This window comes from Chlorocebus sabaeus, chromosome 4 (assembly GCF_047675955.1).
Source record: "Chlorocebus sabaeus isolate Y175 chromosome 4, mChlSab1.0.hap1, whole genome shotgun sequence".
NCBI classification, from domain to species: Eukaryota; Metazoa; Chordata; class Mammalia; order Primates; family Cercopithecidae; genus Chlorocebus; species Chlorocebus sabaeus.
The window spans coordinates 25,977,897-26,001,769 of NC_132907.1; the positions used below are offsets into that span (position 1 = coordinate 25,977,897).

At 43.3% G+C, this 23,873-nt stretch overlaps 1 protein-coding gene across 1 annotated transcript; it reads right to left on the minus strand.

Annotated features, from left to right (window-relative positions):
• On the minus strand, window positions 1-20,507 carry CENPH (centromere protein H). The gene is made up of 9 exons (XM_007974706.3): window positions 20,262-20,507; window positions 18,149-18,204; window positions 15,041-15,089; window positions 13,658-13,732; window positions 12,361-12,417; window positions 7,258-7,321; window positions 6,855-6,906; window positions 1,598-1,761; window positions 1-635 (listed from the first exon to the last, which is right to left on the minus strand). Exons 1-9 carry the CDS (start codon window positions 20,393-20,395, stop codon window positions 543-545), a joined length of 744 nt encoding a protein of 247 aa, XP_007972897.1. The 5' UTR covers window positions 20,396-20,507; the 3' UTR covers window positions 1-542.
• Window positions 20,508-23,873: the final 3,366 nt, after the last annotated feature.

Sequence of the window (23,873 nt, forward strand, 5' to 3'; positions counted from 1 at the left end):
TAACATTAATTCCTTTTATTTCTTAACTTACAAAACTCATAGGAAAAAAAATGCAAACTAGGCCAGGCTCAGGGGCTTACGCCTGTAATCCTAGAACTTTGGTAGGCCGAGGCGGCGGATTGCCTGAGCTCAGGAGTTCCAAGACCAGCCTGGGCAACACGGTGAAACCCTGTCTCTGCTAAAATACAAAAAATTAGCCAGGCATGGCGGTGTGCACCTTTAGTCCCAGCTACTCAGGAGAACTGCTTAAAGCCGGGAGGCAGAGGTGATCTCAGCAATGAGCTGAGATCGCACCACTGCACTCCAGTCAGGGCGACAGAGTGAGACTCCGTCTCAAAAAAAAAAAGGCAAACTAAATATAGAAGTATAAAAAGAAAAAAATTACTTTCAATCCCACTACAAATAACTAACCACAACTGTACAACTGTAAACGTTATGGATATGCTTTTCTAAAATTATGGTGGACAAACAAATGCACAGAAATATTCCAAATAAGAGTTGGGACTGCCAAAAATGTAAAATATGTCAGAAATGAATTCCTATTACATCATGTCGACATTCTTCTCAAGCTGCAGAACAATTTCCTTAAGGGCAGGATCCTCTGCCCAATTGACTTTACTCCCCAAAATAAGGTTCTGTAAAGAAAAAAAATTGTTTTAAATTAAAGTTACAAGTACTTTAAAAATTTAACAAGATTTGAGAGTATCATTTTTCACGAATCTTACCAAATAATTAACATTTACTACATGTGTAGCTCTGTGATAAGAAAAAAATGATAATACATTGTTCTTTTTTTTTTTTTGAGTCAGAGTCTCATTCTGTCACCCAGGCCGGAGTGCAATGGTGCGAACTTTGGCTCACTGCAACCTCCGCCTCCCAGGTGGAGGATCACCTGAGGTCGGAGTTTGAGACCAGCCTGGTAAACATGGTGAAACGCCATCTCTACCAAAAATATAAAAATTAGCCAGGTGTGGTGGCAGATGCCTATAATCCCAGCTACTCAGGAGGCTGAGGCAGGAGAATCGCTTGAACCCAGGAGGAGGTTGCAGTGGGCCGAGATCACACCACTGCACTCCAGCCTGGGCTACAGAGTGAGACTCCGTCTGAAAAAAGAAAAAAGGAAAATCAAGACCTTAAGCATTAAGTATACACACATTCCAGATACATACAAACAGACCAATATTAAACGTTGAATTATTTCATCAAGATCAAAAACTAGCTGAAAGTTAAGTCAATACTGTATAATAGCATCATCAAATAGTTGGCCAGGCGCAGTGGCTCATGCTTGTAATCCCAGCACTTTGGGAGGCTAAGGTGGATGGATCACCTAAAGGTGAGGGGTTTGAGACCAGCCTAGCCAACATAGTGAAAACCCGTCCCTACTAAAAATTAAAAAATTAGCCAGGTGTGGTGGTGGGCACCTGTAATCCCAGCTACTCAGGAGGCTGAGACAGGAGAATTGCTTGAACCAGGAGGCAGAGGTTGCAGTGAGCTGAGATTGAGTCATTTCACTCCACCCTGGGCAACAAGAGTGAAACTCCATCTCAAAAAACAAAAAAAGTACTTTACTTTTCTTGCTAGTTTATATAAATGTTACCTGGAACACATGTTGAATAACGGTAGTAATTTTTAACTCCATCTGTAGGTTTTGTCGTATGATCTTTATCCTGTCTGAGTTTTCCATACTGTCCAAATCAATCTTCTGTTTGTTCTTTTCAGTCTGTATTTCTAAAAGCTTACTTTCTGAAGCTTGTTTTAATTCTGTTAGGTTAAAAATAAAATAATATACCATATATAATACCTCTACAAACTAGGATCTTGAAAAATTATGAAGCAGATCACTTCTTGGTTATTTTAGTCAAGAGAAAAATTTTAATGAGCAGCATTTTAGGTTGCAATTTTATTATGATCTGAAAATGACTTCCCTGGTGCAAAATAACAATATTTTAATTTTGTACTTAGCAATGCCCTTAGTGAAATGTTCCAGGTATTTCTGTATGACAATAACAGCTGTCCACAGATATTTCAAGTGGTATCATGTATCGAGGGCTTATTTTGGGTTGCTAAAACAGGTAGGAAATACATATATCTTTTCCTTCTTTAATTACAAAAATGAAACATATAAACATTTATTTTATTATTTTTGAGATGAAGTCTTACTCTGTCACCTAGGCTGGAGTGCAGTGGTGCGATCTCGGCTCACTGCAGCCTCCGCCTCCCGGGAGTTCAAGTGATTCTCCTGCCTCAGTGTCCTGAATAGCTGGGATTACAGGCACCTGCCACCACACCTGGCTAATGTTTGTGTTTTTAATATAGACGGGGGTTTTGCCACGTTGGCTGGGCTGGTCTCCAACTCCTGATCTCAAGTGATCCACCCACCTTGGCCTCCCAAAGTGCTGGGATTATAGGCATGAGCCACTGTGCCCGACAAAATAAGATTAATTTTAAATGAAAAGTAAGCTTCCTTGGCCGGGCTCACGCCTGTAATCCCAGCACTTTGAGAGGCTGAGGTGGGCGGACCATCTGAGGTCAGGAGTTTCGAGACCAGCCCAGCCAACATGATGAAACCCCATCTCCATGAAAAATACAAAAATTAGCTGGGCATGGTGGCACGTGCCTATAATCCCAGCTACTCAGGAAGCTGAGGCAGGAGAATCACTTGAACCCAGAGGCAGAGGTTGAAGTAAGCCGAGATTGCACCACTGCACTCTAGCCTGGGCAACAAGAGTGAAACTCTGTCTCAGGAAAAATAAAGTAAGATTCCCCTCTCCAGGGATAAACATCATCAACCATTTTTTGTATTACTGGAAATAGTCTAAGAATTAAACTACTTGGAAATATAAATGGATGTATTTCAGGGGCCTGTTCTTCAACATTAATGTATTAAACGAGGTTGGAATACAGTGGAAAAAATGAATCATCAAAAGGGTATAGCCTGAGCATGGGTGGCTCATTCTTATAATCCCAACACTTTGGAAGGCTGAGGCAGGAGGATCGCTATAAGTTTGAGACCACCCTGGGCAACATAGCAAGACCCTGATTCTACTTAAAAAAACGTGGGGGGAATAAACAAGATGACCAATACTACTACTGACCCTGAGATTATCTGCTAACAGGCAAATCTATATAATGTTTACAAATGACAAATCTGAGCAGGGTGCAGTGACTCACACCTGTAATCAGCACTGTGGGAGGCTGAGGAGGGTGGATCACTTGAGGTCAGGAGTTGGAGACCAATCTGGCCAACATGGTGAAACCCGTCTCTACTAAAAATATAAATTAGCAGGGCATGGTGGCAGGTGCCTGTAATTCTGGCTACTCAGGAAGCTGAGGTAGAAGAACTGCTTGAACCCGGGAGGAGGGGGTTGCAGTGAGCCGAGATCGCACCACTGCACTCCAGCCTGGGTGACAAGAGCAAAACTCCCGTCTCAAAAAAAAAAAAAAAAAAAAACCAGCTAGGCGCGGCGCTCATGCCTGTAATCTCAGCACTTTGGGAAGCCGAGGTGGGTGGATCACCTGAGGTAGGGAGACCAGCCTGACCAACATGGAGAAGCCCCGTCTCTACTAAAAAGACAAAATCAGCTGGGAGTGGTGGCAGTTGCCTGTAATCCCAGCTACTCGGGAGGCTGAGGCAGAATTGCTGGAACCTAGGAGGCAGAGGTTGCAGTGAGCCAAGATCATGCCATTGCACTCCAGCCTGGGCAACAAGAAATTCTGTATCAAAAAAAAAAAAAAAACCACAACCAACAACTCTGGCCGGGCACAGTGGATCGATCACGTCTGTAATTCCAGCACTCTGGGAGGCCAAGGTGGGCAGATTACTTGAGCCCAGGAGTTTTTTTTTTTTTTTTTTTGAGACGGAGTCTCACTCTGTCACCCAGGCTGGAGTGCAGTGCAGTGGTGCGATCTCGATTTACTGCAAGCTCCACCTCCCGGGTTCACGCCATTCTCCTGCCTCAGCCTCCCGTGTAGCTGGGACTACAGGTGCCCGCCACCTCGCCCGTCTAATTTTATGTATTTTTAGTAGAGACAGGGTTTCACCATGTTAGCCAGGATGGTCTCGATCTCCTGACCTCGTGATCTGCCCGTCTCAGCCTCCCAAAGTGCTGGGATTACAGGCGTGAGCCACCGCGCCCGGCCGAGCCCAGGAGTTCTATGCCAGCCTGTGTAACATGATGAACCCTGTCTCTAGAGAAAAATAAATTTAAGAAATCTACAGAAAAAACAATTAGTCAGGCATGGTGGCATGCATCTGTAGTCCTAACTATCAGGGATCCCGAGGTGAAAGCATAGCCTGAGTCCAGGAAGTCGAGGCTATAGTGCGCCATGAGCATGCCTCCAGCCTGAGTAACAGAACAAGACCCCGTCTCAAAAAACAAAGAAAGAGGCCAGTCACAGTGGCTTACGCCTATAATCCCAGCACTCTGGGAGGTAGAGGCGGGCAGAACACCTGAGGTGAGGAGTTCGAGACCAGCCTGGACAACATGGTGAAACCTTGTCTCTACTAAAAATACAAAAATTAGCTAGGTGTGGTAGCATGCCTGTAATCCCAGCTACTTGGGAGGCTGAGGCAGAAGAATGGCTTGAATCCAGGAGACAGAGGTTGCAGTGAGCCAAGATCACGCCACTGCACTCCAGCTTGGACAGCAGAGCGAGACTATTTCAAAACAAAAACAAACAAAGGCTGGGTGTGGTGGCTCACGCCTGTAATCCCAACACTTTGGGAGGCAGAGGTGGGTGAATCACAAGATCAGGAGTTCAAGACCAGCGTGGCCAAGATGGTGAAACCCCGTCTCTAATAAAAATACAAAAAATTAGCCAGGCATGCTCGTTGGCGCCTGTAATCCCAGCTACTCGGGAAGCTGAGGCAGAGAATTTCTTGAATCCAGGAGGCAGAGGTTGCAGTGAGCCAAGACTGCACCACGGCACTCCAGCCTGGGTGACAGAGCGAGAAAGCATCTCACAAAAAAAAAAAAGAAAAAGAAAAAAAAGAAATACAGGCCAGGTGCAGTAGCTCATGCCTGTAATCCTAGCACTTTGGGAGGCCAAGGCAGGAGCATCACTGAGAGCAGAAGTTCAAGACAAACCTGGGTAACACAGCAAGATTCTATGTCAACAAAAAACAAAAAAGTTAGCTGGGCATGGTGTAGTACACTTGTATTCTAAGCTATTTGGGAGCTGAGGTGGGAGGATGGCTTGAGCCCAGGAGGTCAAAGCTGCAATGACCTGCAATGAACTATGATCACGCCACTGCACTCCAGCCTGGGTGACACAGCAAGACCCTTTCTCACCAAAAAAAGAAGAAAGAAAAGAAAAAAAAAAAAGCTTTGAAGACTGATTATCTTTTGATGGAAAATTTAAAAGTTTAACTTTTCATTTGCATACCTTTGTTTCCAAATGTTCTACAGTGTGCATTGCCTTTGATATAAACATTTCAACAGTTTCAATGCAAAAAACCATCTCATGTCATGATAAAGTGAAAAGGCTGTAGATCCATACATATCATCTTATCATTTAGAAATTATATATATGTGTGTATATATATGTATATATATAAAATGTTTATATGGACATGGAAAAGTCTAGAATGATAAACACCAAACTGTGGTCACACAGAAAACAGGCATCACTTTTGTGTTATAATTTACCACATCATTTTATTTTTCCCCTTCTGAGAATGTACTAATTTTGTGATTTAAAGTTCTAAAATAATGAGGCACAGCACGGTGGCTCATGCCTAATCCCAGCACTTTGGGAGGCCGAGGCAGGTGGATCACTTGAGATCAGGAGTTCGAGACCAGCCTGACCAACATGGTGAAACCCTGTCCCTACTAAAAATACAAAAATTTGACCAGGTGCGGTGGCTCACGCCTGTAACTAGCACTTTGAGAGGCCGAGGCAGGCGGATCGTCTGAGGTTGGGAGTTCAAGACCAGCCTGGCCAACATGGTGAAATCCCATCTCTACTAAAAAAATACAAAAACTAGCCACATGTGGTGGGACACACTTGTAATCTCAGTTACTGTGGAGGCTGAGGCACAAGAATCACTTGAACCCAGGAGGCAGAGGATACAGTGAGCCGAGATTGTACCACTGCATTCCAGCATGGGTGACAGAGTGAGATTCTTTCTCCAAAAAAAAAATACCATATTAAAGAATTAAAAAAAAAAAAAAAAAAAGGGGGCCTGGCGCGGTGGCTCAAGCCTGTAATCCCAGCACTTTGGGAGGCCAAGACGGGCGGATCATGAGGTCAGGAGATCGAGACCATCCTGGCTAACATGGTGAAACCCCGTCTCTACTAAAAAAATACAAAAAACTAGCCGGGCGAGGTGGCGGGCGCTTGTAGTCCCAGCTACTCGGGAGGCTGAGGCAGGAGAATGGCGTAAACCCGGGAGGTGGAGCTTGCAGTGAGCCAAGATCGCGCCACTGCACTCCAGCCTGGGTGACAGAGCAAGGCTCTGTCTCAAAAAAAAAAAAAAAAAAAAAGCAAAGTTAGCTGGGCGTGGTGGTGGGTGCCTGTAGTCCCAGCTACTCAGCAGGCTGAGGCAGGAGAATCACTTGAATTCGGGAGGCAGAGGTTACAGTGAGCCAAGATAGTTCACTGCACTCCACCTGGGTGATAGAGCAAGACTCTGTCTCAGAAAAAGCAAACAACAAACGAAAATAAAGTTCTAAAACAATGAGAATAAATAGAACAAAATGTACTTTATATCACTTTTTAAGCTGCCATATCAAAAATTTAAAGAAATTTTGAAAGTCAGAAATTACAAAATTTCTCGGTGGCTAAGAGATCTGGCCTTATCAATCTATAAAGTAAGCAAAATGTGTTCCGCCAAAAAAAAGTGTTTTACATACGCAATCTCTTCTTTCTAATATCAAGCAGTTTTTCCTCTAAATCCCAAGATTCCTGTTATTAAAAATAAAAAAGTTAAAGCACATTACTGTAGGTAAGGACAAACCTGTAATACTTAAATCACTGAGTTTTGTCTACTAGCTTTAGTTATCTAAAGTTCCAGTTTTCAGTTCCTCTATTTCCACACAACAAAAGGAAGACAGTAAATTAACTTATAAGTAGATAATGTTCAACATTAGTCAGAAATAATAGAATTCTGAAAAAAAGACAGAACTTAAGGACAGCAAATTCCAATCATAGCATTCCCTTTGGACAATCCTATTTAATCATATACATTACAGTTACCAGCAAGAAGTTGAGAGTAAAATCATGAGAATGCATAATCAGCCTAATGTGTAAGTTTACCTGCTGTGATTTCATTATTAATTTATTTAGCTCTAATAGGTGTTTCATGTTATCCATGAGCACACTGAAAAGGAAACAAAAAGATGATTTATTAAGGTTATTTGTAACTTAATTAAAAATACCTGTCATTAATGAAGGAATCAATGAATGAAAACTTACTTTCATTAAATCCACCATACACTTGGATAAAAAGTCAGTTTAACAAAATAAATCTGGAAAAGTTTGATGTAATCCAAATTTCTGTTGAAATTAGAGATGCATTTCCCTAGAAAAATGTTTGGTCACAGATATTGAAGAATACCAAATTTAAAAATGTGGGAACACTTCTAAAAATTTCATATTTAGAGAGGAAACACCCTAATAACTTCCTAACAAGCTGCTTTTGTTTTGAATTTATTTTTTAGAGCAATTTAAGTTTTTGTTTTGAATTTATTTTTTAGAGCAATTATAGTTTCACAGCAAAACTGAGTGGAAGGTATAGGGATTTCTCATATACACCCTGCCCCCGACACATGCACAGCCTCTCCCATTATCAATATCCCCTACCAAAGCGGCACATTTGTTACAATCAACAAACCTATATCGACACATCATTGTTACGCAGAGTCTGGATTTTACATCAAGGTGCACTCTTGCTTGTGTATATTCTATGGGTTTGTTTTTGTGACAGGGTCTCGCTCTGCCACCCAGGCTGGAGTGCAGTGGCACAATCACAACCTCAACCTCCTGGGCTTAAGCGATCATCCTGCCTCAGCCTCTGAAGCAGCTGGGATTATAGGCATACACTACCATAATAATTTAATACCCACTAATTTTTAAATTTTTTGTAGACACGAGGTCTCCCTATATTGCCCAGACTGGTCTGGAACTCCAGGGTTGAAGCAATCCTCCCTCTTCAGCCTCCCAAAGTGGTAGGATTATAGACATGAGCTACCGAGGTCCCGCCCAGTCTCTGGGTTTTGACATATGTATAATTACATGTATCTACCATTATTGCAGCATGTAGAATAGTTTCAAGGAATAAACTGCTTTTTAACTCTACTTCGACAAATATTTTTGAGTACTTCCTACATGCTTTCAAGAACTATGCCAGGTGCCAGGAATGTAAAATAAAATAAAACACAGCATCTGTTTTCAAAGAGGAAAGAATCTAGTGGAGGAGAAAAATAAATCCACAATCATACTGTAGTGCAATAACAAACATGAACCAAAGTTATGCACAAGGTGGAATGAGGACATAAAGTAATTACCTAGATCAAGTTGTTTGGTATGGTGGGAGCAAAAGGGTGTGGAATAAGACTGGGCAGAGCAGTGGCTCTCATACTTCAGAGTGCCACAGTCACATGGGAGTCTTGTTAAGTGAGGATTCCTAGTCCCCAAACTTCAGATATGCTGATTCAAGGCCCGGTTCAGTGGCTCATACCTGTAATCCCGGCATGTTGGGAGGCTGAGGCAGGAGGATTGCTTGAGTTCAGGAGTTTGAGACCTGGGCAATATAGCAAGACTACATCTCTATTTAAAAAAAAAAAAAAAAGGCCAGGTACAGTGGATCCCTTGAAGTCAGGAGTTCGAGATTAGCCTGGCCAATATGGCAAAACCCCATCTCTACTAAAAATACAAAAATTAGCCAGGTGTGATGGTGTGTGCCTGTAATCCCATCTACTCAGGAGGCCGAGGTAGGAGAATCGCTTGAACCCGGGAGGCAGAGGTTGCAGTGAGTCAAGATCATGCCACTGCACTCCAGCCTGGATGACAGAGCAAGATTCCGTCTTAAAAAGAGAAAAAAAAGATATGCTGATTCAGAAAGTTTGGGATAGGACCAACAATGTGATCATTGTAATAGACATTATTCTGATAATCAGCCAGGTGTGAAAAACACTGTAGAAGCAACTAACTGAGAAGGCCAAAAGGGGGAATCTGCACAAACCTGGGAGAACTGAACTCATTTTTTTTTTTTTACTATTTACAGCTATATTTGGTTGTCTTAAAAGATAAATTTAGGCATAGTAAAATGTAACAACTTTATTTTACCAGACAATTCATGCATCTGGCAGCACAGGATTGTAAGCTGTTTAGTGCTCTACTGTGGGAGTTAAGTGAGGAAGCTTTTATAAGGTGTTCATGGCCGGGCGCGGTGGCTCAAGCCTGTAATCCCAGCACTTTGGGAGGCCGAGACGGGCGGATCACGAGGTCAGGAGATCAAGACCATCCTGGCTAACCCGGTGAAACCCCGTCTCTACTAAAAAATACAAAAATCTAGCCGGGCGAGGTGGCGGGCGCCTGTAGTCCCAGCTACTCGGGAGGCTGAGGCAGGAGAATGGCGTGAACCCGGGAGGCGGAGCTTGCAGTGAGCTGAGATCCGGCCACTGCACTCCAGCCTGGGCGACAGAGCGAAACTCCGCCTCAAAAAAAAAAAAAAAAAAAAAAAAAAAAAATAAGGTGTTCATAGAAGAAAGACAGAAAATATAATTGGTTGGTTAAAGTGGAACATCTCTAGGTAGAGGTTAGTTGGCAGTTTCTCATTGGGTAAGCTTAAGCTCCATTTTACTGTTAACAACAGGCTTACATAGGAACCCCAAGGTGCTGGAGCTTAAGGCTAAAGATGGTTCAGCCTAATGGCATTCCAGTTGTATCCCAAATAATTTTTTTTTTTTTTAACAGTTGTAAACTTTAAAATGTGCTAATAAAACACTGCCTCAGCCTATTTGACCTTTCTGGTTTTGTTTTTTTTTTTTTTTTTTTGAGACAGAGTCTCACTCTTGCCCAGGCAGGAATGCAGTGGTGCAGTCTCAGCTCACTGCAACCTCTGCCTCCTGGGTTCAAGCGATTTTCCTGTCTTAGCCTCCCAGGTAGCTGGGATTACAGGCGCCTGCCACCACGCCTGGCTAATTTTTGCATTTTTAGTAGAGATGGGGTTTTACCATGTTGGCCAGGCTGGTCTCGAACTTCTGACCTCAGAAGATCCGCCTGCCTCAGCCTCCCAAAGTGCTGGGATTATAGGCGTGAGCCACCGTGCCAGGTCTGACCCTTCTGTTGTTTTTTGGTGTCAACAGTGAAACTGGCCCAATTGTCCCACAGAACTGATGTTTATGATTTCTTTTGAATAAACAGAAACTGACCGTCCCAGTATTAAAACTTGAGAAAGTTACAACTGTCTTATCTGAGTTCCTTTCTCAGGAAACCAACCATCAGGCTTCCCAGATAGTATCAAGGAACTGAAACTTACAAGATCACACCCTCTGGATAATAAGAATCAGACCCCTCACCCATCAAGACCGCCTAACCAACTACCTGCTTCCTATTGACTAACTCCTCTTCCTTACCCCTCCCTAATTCCTGTTTTCCCATACATGGTTACATATCTTCCCTGCTATAAAAACCCTTAATTTGGCAGAGTGTGGTGGTTCATGCCTGTAATCTCAGCACTTTGGAAGGCCAACGCAGGTGGATCACTTTGAGCTCAGGAGTTCGCGACCAGCCTGGGCAACAAGGCAAAACTCCATCTCTACAAAAAATACAAAAATTAGCCAGGCACGGTGGCATGTGCCTGCAGTCCCAGCTACTTGGGAGGCTGAAGTGGATTGCTTGAACCTGGGAGGTCGAGGCTGCAGTGAGCCAGGATCACGCCACTGCACTCTAGCCTGAGCAACAGAGTGAGGCCCTGTCTCAACAAAACAAGACAAAACAAAACACCCTAGATGGACTTAATTTTAGTCTATCTAGGAGATGAGACTGATCTTCCCTCTCCTTGGCTATAGTACTCAAAGCCTTCTGACAATACTCATGTCAGTGATTACATTTCTGTGCAGCAAGCAACAGAACCTAGACCGAATCCCTGACATTTCAGTAACAATATGATGAATCTGTCCTGATGTCCTGCACCCCACACTTTAAACTCAATAATGTTCTTTTTTTTTTTTTTCCCCGAGATGGGGTCTCACTATTGCCCAGGCTAAGGTGCTGTGGCAAGATCACAGCTTACTGCAGCCCGATGACCTCCTAGAATCAAGGCAGGAGGCTGATCCTCTCCCCTCAGCCTCTGGAGTAGGTAGGACTACTGGTGGCTCCACCACACCTGGCTAAGTTTTAAAAATTTTTTGTTGAGCTGAGGCCTCCCTATGTTGCCCAGGCTGATCTCAAATGCCTGGGCTCAATCTATACTCCTGCCTCAGGCTCCCAAAGTGTTGGGATTATAGGCATAAGCCTCTGTACCCAGGCTAAACTCTCCTTTTATGGGAGAGAAAAAGTTATGAGTGTTCAAATTCAGATTTTTGGATTTAAGTAATCCTGGATTTAGCTGGAATATGGGGAAAACGTGTATCTGTGTGGGTTAAGATATTCAAGATAAAAGTGCCTAGATCCAGACCAGCCTGGCCAACATAGTAAAACCCCATCTCTGCGAAAAATACAAAAATTACCCGGGTGTTGTGGCAGGTACCTGTAATCCCAGCTATTCAGGAGGCTGAGGCACGAGAATCGCTTGAACCCGAGAGGTGGAGGTTGGAGTGAACTGCACTCCAGCCTGAGTGACAGAGCAAGACTCCATCTCCAAAAAAAAAAAAAAGTGCTTAAACCTATCTTGGAATTTTTCTGGTGCTCAAGGGAAGAAGGGGCTATTTTATCACAAGAGCTTTGAGAGATAAGACCTCTGAGGCCAGATATCAGGATACAGAAGACCTGACCTGCTAGTCTTTACATTACATCCCTTGGGAAATTATTTGATCCAAACAAGCTCATTTCTACCAATAAAAAATGAGGAGCATATTTCCTATCTCATTGGGTTTTGGATGGATTAAATGAGATAGCCCTGTTCCTAATTTATAGTAAATACTGAAAAAAAAAGAACTTTTAAAGCTTTCCCTTAAATTTTTCCAATCTTCTGGATAAACTCTTCTGCTTCTTACAGTTACAATCCATAAAGAACAAAATATCATTAGAACTATAGAAGTTGCTGTAATTTTGGGGAGGGCCTACAAAAATTTCATCACTTTCTTTATTCCCCAGATAAAGGTAGTTGGCAGTAATAATATTTTAAAATTCACAAAACTAAAGTCACTATGCAGATCCCATCCTTACTGAATCCAGAGAAAAAGAAAATCATACCTAGACTGGGTGCTAATTTTCTCCAGGTTTTTTTTAAGTGCAGCTGAAAGTCTCATCCTATGAGAGGGAAAAAGCTTGCATTATAAAACATGGATAACATTTGTGGTACATTAAAAAAAATCCAAACATGACAAAGATTGATTTCCCTTCAAATATACATAAAACAGAAGTAGGTTTTAAAATATTATTACATGAGAAATACTTTGAGAAATAAAACATAGAAATATGAAATAACACCAAGATGGATAGGGTTGTTGCATGTGGGTCTACACTGCCAGAATGAGGGGCCAGGTGAATCTGAAACCTGGCCTGAGCTGAATGAGTTCTCTGAACCATCTACTTTCAGTGGAAGGATTAAGCCACTAAAAAGATCAGGATGGGCCTGAAATGAAGGACTTAGGGAATACAAAACCATATACGACTATAAACTTTAAAACATTTTTTTTTTGAGAGGGAGTCTTGCTCTGTCACCCAGGATGGAGTATATAGTGGCGTGATCTCGGCTCACTGCAACCTCTGCCTCCCAGGTTTAAGTGATTCTCCTCCCTCAGCCTCCCTAGCAGCTGGGATTATAGGCAAATGCCACCACACCCGGCTACTTTTTGTACTTTTAGTAGAGACAGGGTTTTGCCATGTTGGCCAGGCTGGTCTTGAACTCCTGACCTCAGGTGATCCACATGCCTTGGCCTCCTAAAGTGCTGGGATTACAGGCGCGTGCCACTGCACCCAGCCATGTTAGGTGTATTAAATGCATTTTTCACTTACCATATTTTCAATTTACAATGGGTTTATCAGGACCTAATCCCATTGCAAATTGAGAAGCATCTGTAATGCAAATTTTCTCCCAGGGCTCAAAATCTGTGGGACCACGCTGAGTTTGTGTAATCCCAGCATTTTGGGAAGGCTGAGGTGAGAAGAGTGCTTGAGCCTAGGAGTTCAAGACCAGCCTGGGCACAGTGAGACCTCCTCTCTATAAAAAATTTTAAAAATTAGCCAAGCGTGGTTGTGCATGCCTGTAGTCCCAGCTGCTCCAGAGGCTGAGGTAGGAGGACTACTGGAGCCTGGGAGGTTGAGGCTACAGTGAGCAGTGATCATGTTGCTGTACTCCAGCGTGGGCAAGAGTGAGACCTTGTCAAATTAAAAAACAGTAATAATAATAAAATTTTCGTGTGACCATTATCTAATCATCACTGTGCTTGACTAATTCATTCAGCCCAGTTAAAAGTTTCCCTCCACTTTGCCCTCACACCCATTTTGCATTCAGTTCACAATGTTATATTTAAAATGTAATAATTACCTGTCTAATGCAAGCTTTTTTATCTCAAAAGAAATTTTCACCTCTTCAATTTCATTTTCCAGGTCTTCAATTTTACTATCAAAGAAACATGAGCAAAAGAATATCAGCAATATCAGAAAAAGACATTATTGAAATAAATGTATGAAGTAAGCCCTTAAAAAAGTAAAACACTTCTATCTAAATAAAAGTGTTCTACAGGCTCAATATACCAATGTGTATTTACACATTTAGCAAACTAATGCCCCTGAGCTACTTCACTCAGTATCTTATAAAAAGGGAGGCCAGAAAGTTCTAACGTGATCACTTGTGTACATACAAATCTCCATCCCAAATTAACAACTTCCCAATATATGCATCACAAGTTATCTGAAAAAATAAAGGAAAGGAAAAAGAAAAACAATGTTATAGCATAAAAAATGAGATTATGACCAGGCTCAGTGGCTCTTGCCTATAATCTCAGAACTCTGGGAGGCCAAGGTGGAGGATTACTTGAGGCCAGGAATTTGAGAACAGCCTGGGCAACAAAGTGAGGCCCCATCTCTACAAAAAATTTTTTTTTTGCCGGGCGCGGTGGCTCAAGCCTGTAATCCCAGCACTTTGGGAGGCCGAGTCGGGCGGATCACGAGGTCAGGAGATCGAGACCATCCTGGCTAACCCGGTGAAACCCCGTCTCTACTAAAAAATACAAAAAACTAGCCGGGCGAGGTGGCAGGCGCCTGTAGTCCCAGCTACTTGGGAGGCTGAGGCAGGAGAATGGCATAAACCCGAGAGGCGGAGCTTGCAGTGAGCTGAGATCCGGCCACTGCACTCCAGCCTGGGCGACAGAGCGAGACTCCGTCTCAAAAAAAAAAAAATTTTTTTTTTTGAGGTAGAGTTTCACTCTTGTTGCCCAGGCTGGAGTGCAATGGTGTGATCTCGGCTCACTGCAAACTCTGCCTCCTGGGTTCAAGCAATTCTCCTGCCTTAGCCTCCCGAGTAGCTGGGATTACAGGCATGCGCCACCACACCCAGTTAATTTTGTATTTCTAGTAGAGACAGGGTTTCTCCATGTTGGTCAGGCTGGTCTTGAACTCCCGACCTCAGGTGATCCACCCACCTAGGCCTCCCAAAGTGCTGGGATTACAGGCATGAGTCACCGCGCCCGGCCCCAAAATATTTTTTAAAAAGTCAGGTTTGGTACAATGAGCCTGTAGTTCCAGCTACTCAGGAGGCTGAGGCCAGTGGATCCTTTGAACCCAAGAGGTCGTGGCTTCAATGAACTATGATCACATCACTGTACTCCAGCCTGCGTGATAGTGAGACTCCATCTCTAACAACAAAATAATAGAAAATATGATTAAATCTTAGTAAAGACCATAAACAAAATTTTAAAATATAACATACGCTTCGATTTGCTTTTCTTGCATAATTTGTTCTGGAGTTTTTTCTTCATCTGCAAATAAACAATTTTTTGAAGTTACTAACATTTTAGAAAGGTGCTGTCCAAAAGGAATATAATATAAGCCACAAGGGCAAAATACATCATTTAAAATGTCATTTCCACATTACAGAAAAGAAACAGTGAAATTTAATTTTAATATACTTAACCCAATAGATCAAAAATATTATTTCAATGTGCAGTCAGTTTAACATTAGTAATGACATATTTCACATTATTCTGTCTGTATTTTACATTTACGGCCCATCTCAATGATGACTAACCACACTGCTTGAGTCCAGGAGTTTGAGACCAGCCTGGGAGACATAGCGAAACTCTGTCTCTACTGAAAATTAGCCAGGCACGATAGTGCATGCCTGTAGTCCCCGCTACTCGGGAGGCTGAGGTGGCAGGATAGATTGAGCCCACGAGGTGGGGGTTGCAGTGAGCCAAAATCTTACTAGCTACACTCCAGCCTGGGTCGCTGAGCGAGATCATCTCACTATGATGATGGAAATGTTTCATATCTATGCTACCCCATAGGGTAGCCACTGGTCACATGTGGCAACTGAGCATTTGATATACACTTAATTTTAAATTTTATTTCATTTTAATTAGCTTTAAAAAGTCACATGTGTGGCCAGCAGTGGTGGCTCATGCCTGTAATCCCAGTACTTTGGGAGGCCGAGGCAGGTGGATCACCTGAGGTCAGGAGTTAAGAGACCAGCCTGGCCAACATGGTGAAACCCTGTCTCTACTAAAAATACAAAAAATTAGCCAGGCGTGGTGGCAGGTGCCTGTCTTCCCAGCTACCCGGGAGGCTGAGGCAAGAGAATCCCTTGAACCCAGGAGGCGGAGGTTGCACTGCCGAGATCGAGTCATTGCACTCCAGCATGGGGGACAAGAGCAAGACTCCATCTCAAAAAGAAAAAAAAAAAAAAAAAAGCCACTTGTGGCTAGTGGTTACCCCATCAGACAACACAACTCTAGAAGACAATTCCACAGTAACAAAAATCAAATTGGTCGTTGCTGGAGGAAAGGGTGGGGACTCACTGTGGCACATGGGATTATTTTGGTATGAAAATGTTCTGGCCAGGCACAGTGGCTCACGCCTGTAATCCCAACACTTTGGGAGGCCGAGGTGGGTGAATCACAAGGTCAGGAGTTCAAGATCTGCCCGGCCAAGGTGGTGAAACCCCGTCTCTACTAAAAATACAAAAATTAGCTGGCCATGGTGGCAGGCGCCTGTAATCCCAGCTACTTGAGAAGCTAAGGCAGTGAACCCGGGAGGTGGAGGTTGCAGTGAGCCGAGATCTCGCCACTGCACTCCAAGACTCCATCCAAAAAAAAGAAAAAAGAAAAAAAGAAAATGTTCTGTATCTTTTTTTTTTTTTTGGGAGACAGGGTCTCCTTCTGTTACCCAGGCTGGAGTGCAGTGGTGTGATCTTGGCTCACTGCAGCCTTGATATTCCAGGCTCAAACAATCCTCCTACCCCAGCTGGGTGGGACTACAGGCACATGGTACCACATCTGGCCAATTTGATTTTTTAGAGATTGGGTCTCACTATGTTTCCCAGGCTGGTTGTCCTGGGCTCAAGCAATCATCTCGTCTCGGCCCCTCAAAGTGCTGGGATTATAGATTGATCCACCACACTCAGCTGAAAATGTTCTGTATCTTGATTGTGGTAGTGATTATGCAGATTTAGAAATTTGTTAAAACTCATCAAACTGTACCCTTAAAATAGATTCCTTTATTGTAAAAAACAATCCTTTAACCAATAAAGTCTGTCATATATATATATATATATACATATATATATATATATTTTTTTTTGAGACAGAGTTTTGCTCTTGTTGCCCAGGCCAGAGTGCAGTGGCGCAATCTCGGGTCACTGCAACCTCCGCCTCCCGGGTTCAAGCGATTCTCCTGCCTCAGTCTCCTGAGTACCTGGGATTACAGGCATGCACCACCACACCCGGCTAATTTTGTATCTTTAGTAGAGATGGGGTTTCTCCATGTTAGTCAGGCTGATCTCGAACTCCTGACCTCAGCTGATCCACCTGCCTCGGCCTCCCAAAATGTTGAGATTACAGGCGTGAGCTACCATGCCTGGCCACATATATTTTTTTTAAACAGTAAAAGAATCAATACTTATTTCTCTATTGATTGCTTGACAGTCTCACTCTATTGCCCAGTGGAGTGGAGTACAGTACAGTGACTCAATCACGAGCCCAGGAGTTGGATGCTGCAGTGAGTCCCAGCTGGGACTAGAGGTATGTATCACCATATCCAGTTAAGTTTTTTCATTTTTGTAGGGACGAAGTCTCACTTTGTTGCCCAGGCCAATCTCAAACTCTTAGCTTCAAGTGATCTTCCTGTCTTGGCCTCTAAAAGAGCAGATAGTCAATTTTAGATAAACATCTTCTTTCAAAGGCTACAACTAAACTTCCTGTGACCTGCCTTACATCTGTCTTCTCCTAGGTACAGAAATTCTACAATGTTAACTAAATCTAGGTTTTGGATGTCATAATCCCTTAAAAATGGTACTAGCTATACAGAGAACAAAAAGACTATTGGAATGTAAACTCTTCTCATTTGGATCTGAGCTCTAAAATCATCTTCTTAGAGAAGCCATCCCTATGAAAAGAAGCCCCTCCCTCTTATCATGCCTTTGTTTCCTTCACCATACTTACCATACTTCATAAATATCTTGCATGCTTACCAGTTTTGCTACACTAGAACATATATAAACAATTTTTGGTAAAGTTAATTTTATTTTTCCTCGAGAACTGTTAATCATCAAATTCACAAAATCTTATTTGAGGCCAGGTGTGGTGGCAAAACCCTGTTTCTACAAAAAAATACAGAAAATTAGTCAGGCGTGGTAGCATCTGCCTGTGGTCCCAGTTACTTGGGAGGCTGAGGTGGGAGGACTGCTGGAGCTCAGGAGGCTGAGGCTTCAGTACACTGAAGACTGTGCCACTGCATTCCAGCCTGGGTGACAGCAAGATCCTGTCTCAAAAAAACAAACAAACAAACAACAAAACCCTAATTTGAAAATGAAAATACTTACTTGCATCAATCATTGATTTATATTCTAAGAGCTGTTGTTTTGTCTGTGCTCTCAGCCTGAAAACAGATAAAGAGAATATAAAGTCACATATTTATTAAGGTTTTACTCATTACCGTATGATGAACCAACTCATTCTTTTTCGGAAGCTGACATCACAAAATAAATACAAATAATTAAACTCATAATTACAAACTTCTAATTTGGTGCCATTTTATTTAAAATGGGTATAAAGAACTTCAAGGCCTCAGAGGAAGACACAAAGTAGAATACACTGGGAAAACAGCATTTGTGAGGAAAAGTTAAAAAATTGGCATTTAAGATGATTTTTAATAGGCCAGACTGAACTAAGGATGCAATACAAAGAAGAGACCAAAATGATTAAACCCCAAACCACTGTAATTATTTACAAATACAGGTGTTATCAGGAGATACAGAAAAATAACAAAGATACTAATCCTTGGATTCACATAGTTTTTCAGTTGTTCTATAAATCCAAAAATCATACATAAGTAGAAAAACAATGAGTAAATGGTAATTTAAGATGACAGCAAGGGTAAGGAGGAAAAAGCAATAAAAAAGAAATAGGTATGTTTTCGTTATTCAAAACATTTAAAGAAGAAAAAAGGTAATTAAATTTTTTTTTTTGTTTGAGTCAAGAGTCTCGCTCTGCTGCTCAGGCTGGAGTGCAATGGCACAATCTTCGGCTCACTGCAACCTCTGCCTCCCAAGTTCAACCAATTATCTTGCCTCAGCCTCCTGAGTAGCTGGGATTACAGGAGCCTGCCACCACGCCCAGCTAATTTTTACAGTTTTAGTAGAGATGGGGTTTCACCATATTGGCCAGGCTGGTCTCGAACTCCTTACCTCGTGATCTGCCCACCTCAGCCTCCCAAATAAATTATATTTACAAAATAGTTCACACTTGCATGACAGTTTCATAATTCCGAAACTTTTGACTTTATTTTCTTATTTATTTATATTTCCTGAGACAGAGTCTTGCTCTGTCACTCAGGCTGGAGTGCAGTGGCACAATCTCCGCTCAATGCAACCTCCGCCTCCTGGGTTCAAGTGATTCTCCTGCCTCAGTCCCTCAAGTAGTTAGGATTACAGGTGCGCGCCACCACGCCCAGCTAATTTTTGTATTTTTAGTAGAGACGGGGTTTCACCATGTTGGCCATGGTTGGCCAGGCTGGTTTGAACTCCTGACTTCAGGTGATCCATCTGCCTGGGCCTCCCAAAGTGTTGAGATTACAGGCGTGAGCCACTGCGCCTGACCCATGATGATTTTTTTAAAACCACCTTTTTTTATGATATAGAACAGAGGACCGCACATTTTTTTCTGTAAAGGACCTGATGGCAAATTTTTTAGGGTTTGTGAGTCACATGGTCTCTGTTTTAGCTACTCAATTCCACCCTTGTGCAGGAAAGTTGTATTCCAATAAAACTATTTATGGAAACTGAAATTTTAATTTCTGATAGAGTTCATGTATTATGAAATATTTTTATGATCTTTTCCCTGCAACCACTTAAACATAAAAACTATTCTCAGCTTGAGTGGTCACACAAAAATTGGCAGTTAGGCAGATTTGGCCCAGGACCTTCTCCTGCTCACTGGTTTGGAAGAGGATGCCCCTTCTCATCGAATCTTTCCCAGCAACCGCTTAGTGGAAAAGTATAAACATCATCTGCTTAGTAGAATATATAACATATAAAGCTTCTGGGTTACGAAGGGGTCGTAGTTCTAAAAGAAAAGGTAGGGACACCTTCCTTCCAATTTAGCTCTGGCATTCAACTTGCCTGTAAACCAAGCTGGGGGAGGGGTGGAACAGGAGGAGAAATTACAGCTTCTAAGGACTTTCCAAGGGCCCGGGGCACTGTGCTCAACACTTTCCTAGACTGTCTCATTTAACCCTTATAACCTCTCTATCAGGGGGTCATTTTTCTCTCCTTTTCGCTGATGAAGAAAGAGCTTCAAGAGTTTAAGTGAATGAGGCTGTCACGGAGGCATGACGTGACCGAGCGTGAATTCGAACCCTAGACCTTCTGAGCAAAGGGCGGAGTTCCGGGCCACAACGCCCACTTGGCCCCGGCTGAGGCGGCCAAAGGGAACAACCTGAGGAGCAGGGTCATGCGGTCCTCGCTGCGCGCCGCCTGGGCGCCGGCGACCTGCGGCGGCTCGCCTGCCCCGCCTTCCTCTCCGGAGTCCGCGGGCTCGTCGGCGGCTTCCATCTGGGGCTGTTCCTCCATTGCTGGTTGAGGGGAAAGGTTACCACTCAGCAGAAAAAGGCCGTTCAGAAGACGTCGCTTTTCCCGCCACTAAATTGACGCCGGGGAAAGGCCCGAGGGCCCCGCCTCTTCCGCCCAGGGCCCCACCCTTTCCGCCTGGGTTTTCGGTTGCCGCGGCTAGTTCTCGCTCCTCTTTCATCCGGGCTCTGCTGGTGAAAATAACTGCAGACCACTGGTAAAAAGTTGGAATAGCTTTCGTTAAGTGTCGGATATGTAGAGTGCTGAGCTAGGGGCTGGACTAGAGACGTTGGGACACCTCCCAGGAACAGCAGCCTCGGGGGGAAAATCTGACCTAAGTGGTCATTCGGCCTTGGTTCTGGGACACGTGAGTGCGGCCACAGCTGTGTGTTCATCCATCTGGGCACTTTTCCGTCCGCTGCCTTTGAAGATGGGTGTGCCCGGCAGGCTGTGCAAGATAAACATTAGAGGGTTGCTTAGAAGACTTTTTGACCTGAACCCATGAGGTGCATACCTTTCGTTTGGCGGGGAAACCAGTGGCTTCTGAAGTTCAGGGATATCCACAGGCCACAAGTGCGAGGCATTGCAGACATTTCGAACCCAGACTTCCAGCCTGAAGACATCCACACGCTTTAAATTTCTTACACTGATACTTCATTCTGTCATTATGATTGGCACCACTCGTAACTGAGAGTTGGGTGCCCTCAAGTTTTGAGTGTCTGCAGGGTACCTTTGAGCTTTCTTAGCTGTGTAGTGAGTTGGGGGGAATGGACAAAATGAAGGACAAATGACTGATTTGTAGTTTTTCATTAGAGTCGGCCGTGTAAGGGACACAACCCTTCCCGCACAAGCACAGCAGCTTGAACCTCTTTGAACAAAAGAGTCGAGAGTTCTTTTACAGCTAAGTACTCCCTAGTTAATCTTGATCCTACTGTGCTGTTTTCTTCCTCTCCATTATTAATGTAATACGACTCCTGATAAAAGTTAAATTCGCCGGGCGTGGTGGCTCACCCCTGCACTCCCAGCACTTCGGGGGCTGAGACGGGTGGATCACCTGAAGTCAGGAGTTCGATACCAGCCAGGCTAACATGGTGAAACCCCATCTCTACTAAAAATGCAAAAAAGACTGTCTCAAAAATTTTTTTATAAAAATAATAATGCAGTGGTTATCCAACGTGAGAATTCGGAGGAGACCTTGTTAAAACACATTTCTGGGTGTCCCTAGGATTCTGATTTGCATTTGTAGCAAGTTCCCAGGTAAAGTTGCTGTTGCTTATTGATGAGGACACTTTGAGAACCACCACCATAAAGGGTCATAAAACGCAATTTTAAAAAAAAAACCCACAGTAAAACAAAAAACGGTGGGTGTAAGGCCTGGAATGGTGGCTCATGCCTATAATCTTAGCACTTTGGGAAGGCAAGGCAGGCAGATCACTTGAGGCCAGGAGTCTGAGACCAGCATGGCCAACATCGTGAAACCTCATCTGTACTAAAAATACAAAAATTAATCGGGCACAGGGGCACAAGCTTGTAATCCCAGATACTCCGGAGGCTGAGACAGGAAAATCGCTTGAACCAGGGAGGCTGAGGTTGCAGTGAGCCAAGATAGCACCATTGCACTCCAACCTGAGTGATAGAGTGAGACCCTGTCTGAGGCGGGGGGAGGGTCGGTGTGGGTAGGGAGCTATCCATTAGAAAGTCAATAGTAAAGGTAGAAAAGATGATAGAAAACTACCATATTACCAGGGAGATAAATGTCAGGAAAGTATAATTAATGAGTGCTAAAACTAGAGACCAGCACTTTATAGGAATGTTACAGCAAATGGTTACCACCTTAACCAGATGGTCAAAATTGGTATCAAAAATCGTGTAACAATCTGATGTCTGACCCTAATATAATGCATGAATTGTACAGATCACCTTTATTGCCATGTGTAACCTGAACTTTGCTGAAAACATGAGACAAGAAATCCAGAATGAGGAACATTCTACAAGACAATTCATGTCTATGTCCTGAAACACAGAAAGCAGGGTGGTGGTTCTATATGGAAAAACAAACCATGATTGAATCTTGGATTGGAAAAGGAAAGAAAAAAAAGCCCTAATACATTTTTGGAACAGTTGAGGAAATTTGAATGTGTTCTGCATGTTAGATATTAAATTACCAGTTTTCTTAGTGTGATAGGATTGTGGTAGGGTTTTGTTTTGTTTTGTTTTTTTTAGAGTCACTGTCTCACTCAGGTTGAGCCACAGGCCACCATGCCTGGCTAATTATTTTTCGTAGAGACGGTATCTTGCTCTGTTGCCCAGGCTGGTCTTAAACTCCTGGCCTCAATTGATCCGCCTATCCTGACCTCCCAAAACACTGTGATTATACCGCCAGGTGCAGTGGCTCAGGCCAGTAATCCCAGCACTTTGGGAGGCTGAGGCAAGAGGATCTGTCGAGCCCAGGAGTTTGAGACCAGTCTGGCCAAGATTTAAAACAAAAACAATCATGGGATTACAGATGTGAGCCACTGTGTTAGCAGAAAGATGCCTTTTTAACATGCCACATCTTCAGTAACATTAAAAATCACCAGGCACACTTGGTTTCTCAACCAAGGAAAGCACATACCTTTCCTTCCTTTCTTTACTTTCCTTTTTTCCTTACTGTTCTAAAGCTTTTTAATAAACTTTTACTCCTGCTCTGAAACTTGCCTGGGTCTCTCCTGCCTTACGCCCCTCAGTCAAATCCTTTCTTCTGAGGAGCAAGAATTGAAAATTCTAAAAACAAAAAAACGTCAAGCTGACAAAAAAAAAAAATCTCAAAAGATACTGACTGGCCAGGTGCAGTGGCTCACGCCTTTAATCCCAGCACTTTGCGAGGCTGCGGTGAGCGGATCACAAAGTCAGCAGTTCGAGACCAGCCTGACCGACATGGTGAAACCCCATCTCTACTAAAATTACAAAAATTAGCCAGGTGTGGTGGCATACGCCTGTAACCCCAGCTACTCAGGAGGCTGAGGCGGGAGAATCGCTTGAATCTGGGAGGCAGAGGTTGCAGTGAGGCAAGATCAGGCCACTCACTCCAGCGTGAGCAACAGAGACTCCGTCTCAAAAAAAAAAAAAAAAAAAAGAAAAAGAAAAAGATATTGACTGGCCAGGTGCGGTAGCTCATGCCTGTAATGCCTGTAATCCTAACACTTTGAGAGGCCGAGGCTGGCGGATCACTTGAGGTCAGTAGTTGGAGACCAGCCTGGCCAACATGGTGAAACCCCATCTCCACTAAAAATACAAAAATCAGCTAGACGTGGTGGTGAACGCCAGTAATCCCAGCTACTCCGGAGGCTGAGGCAGGAGAATCGCTTGAACCAGGGAGGCAGAGGTTGCAATGAGCCGAGATTGTGCTAGTGCACTACAGCCTGGGCAACAGAGGGAGACTGTTTTAAAAAAACCAAAGTACACACGGTGGTATAGGGATGGAGCCGGGTTACAGAATTTT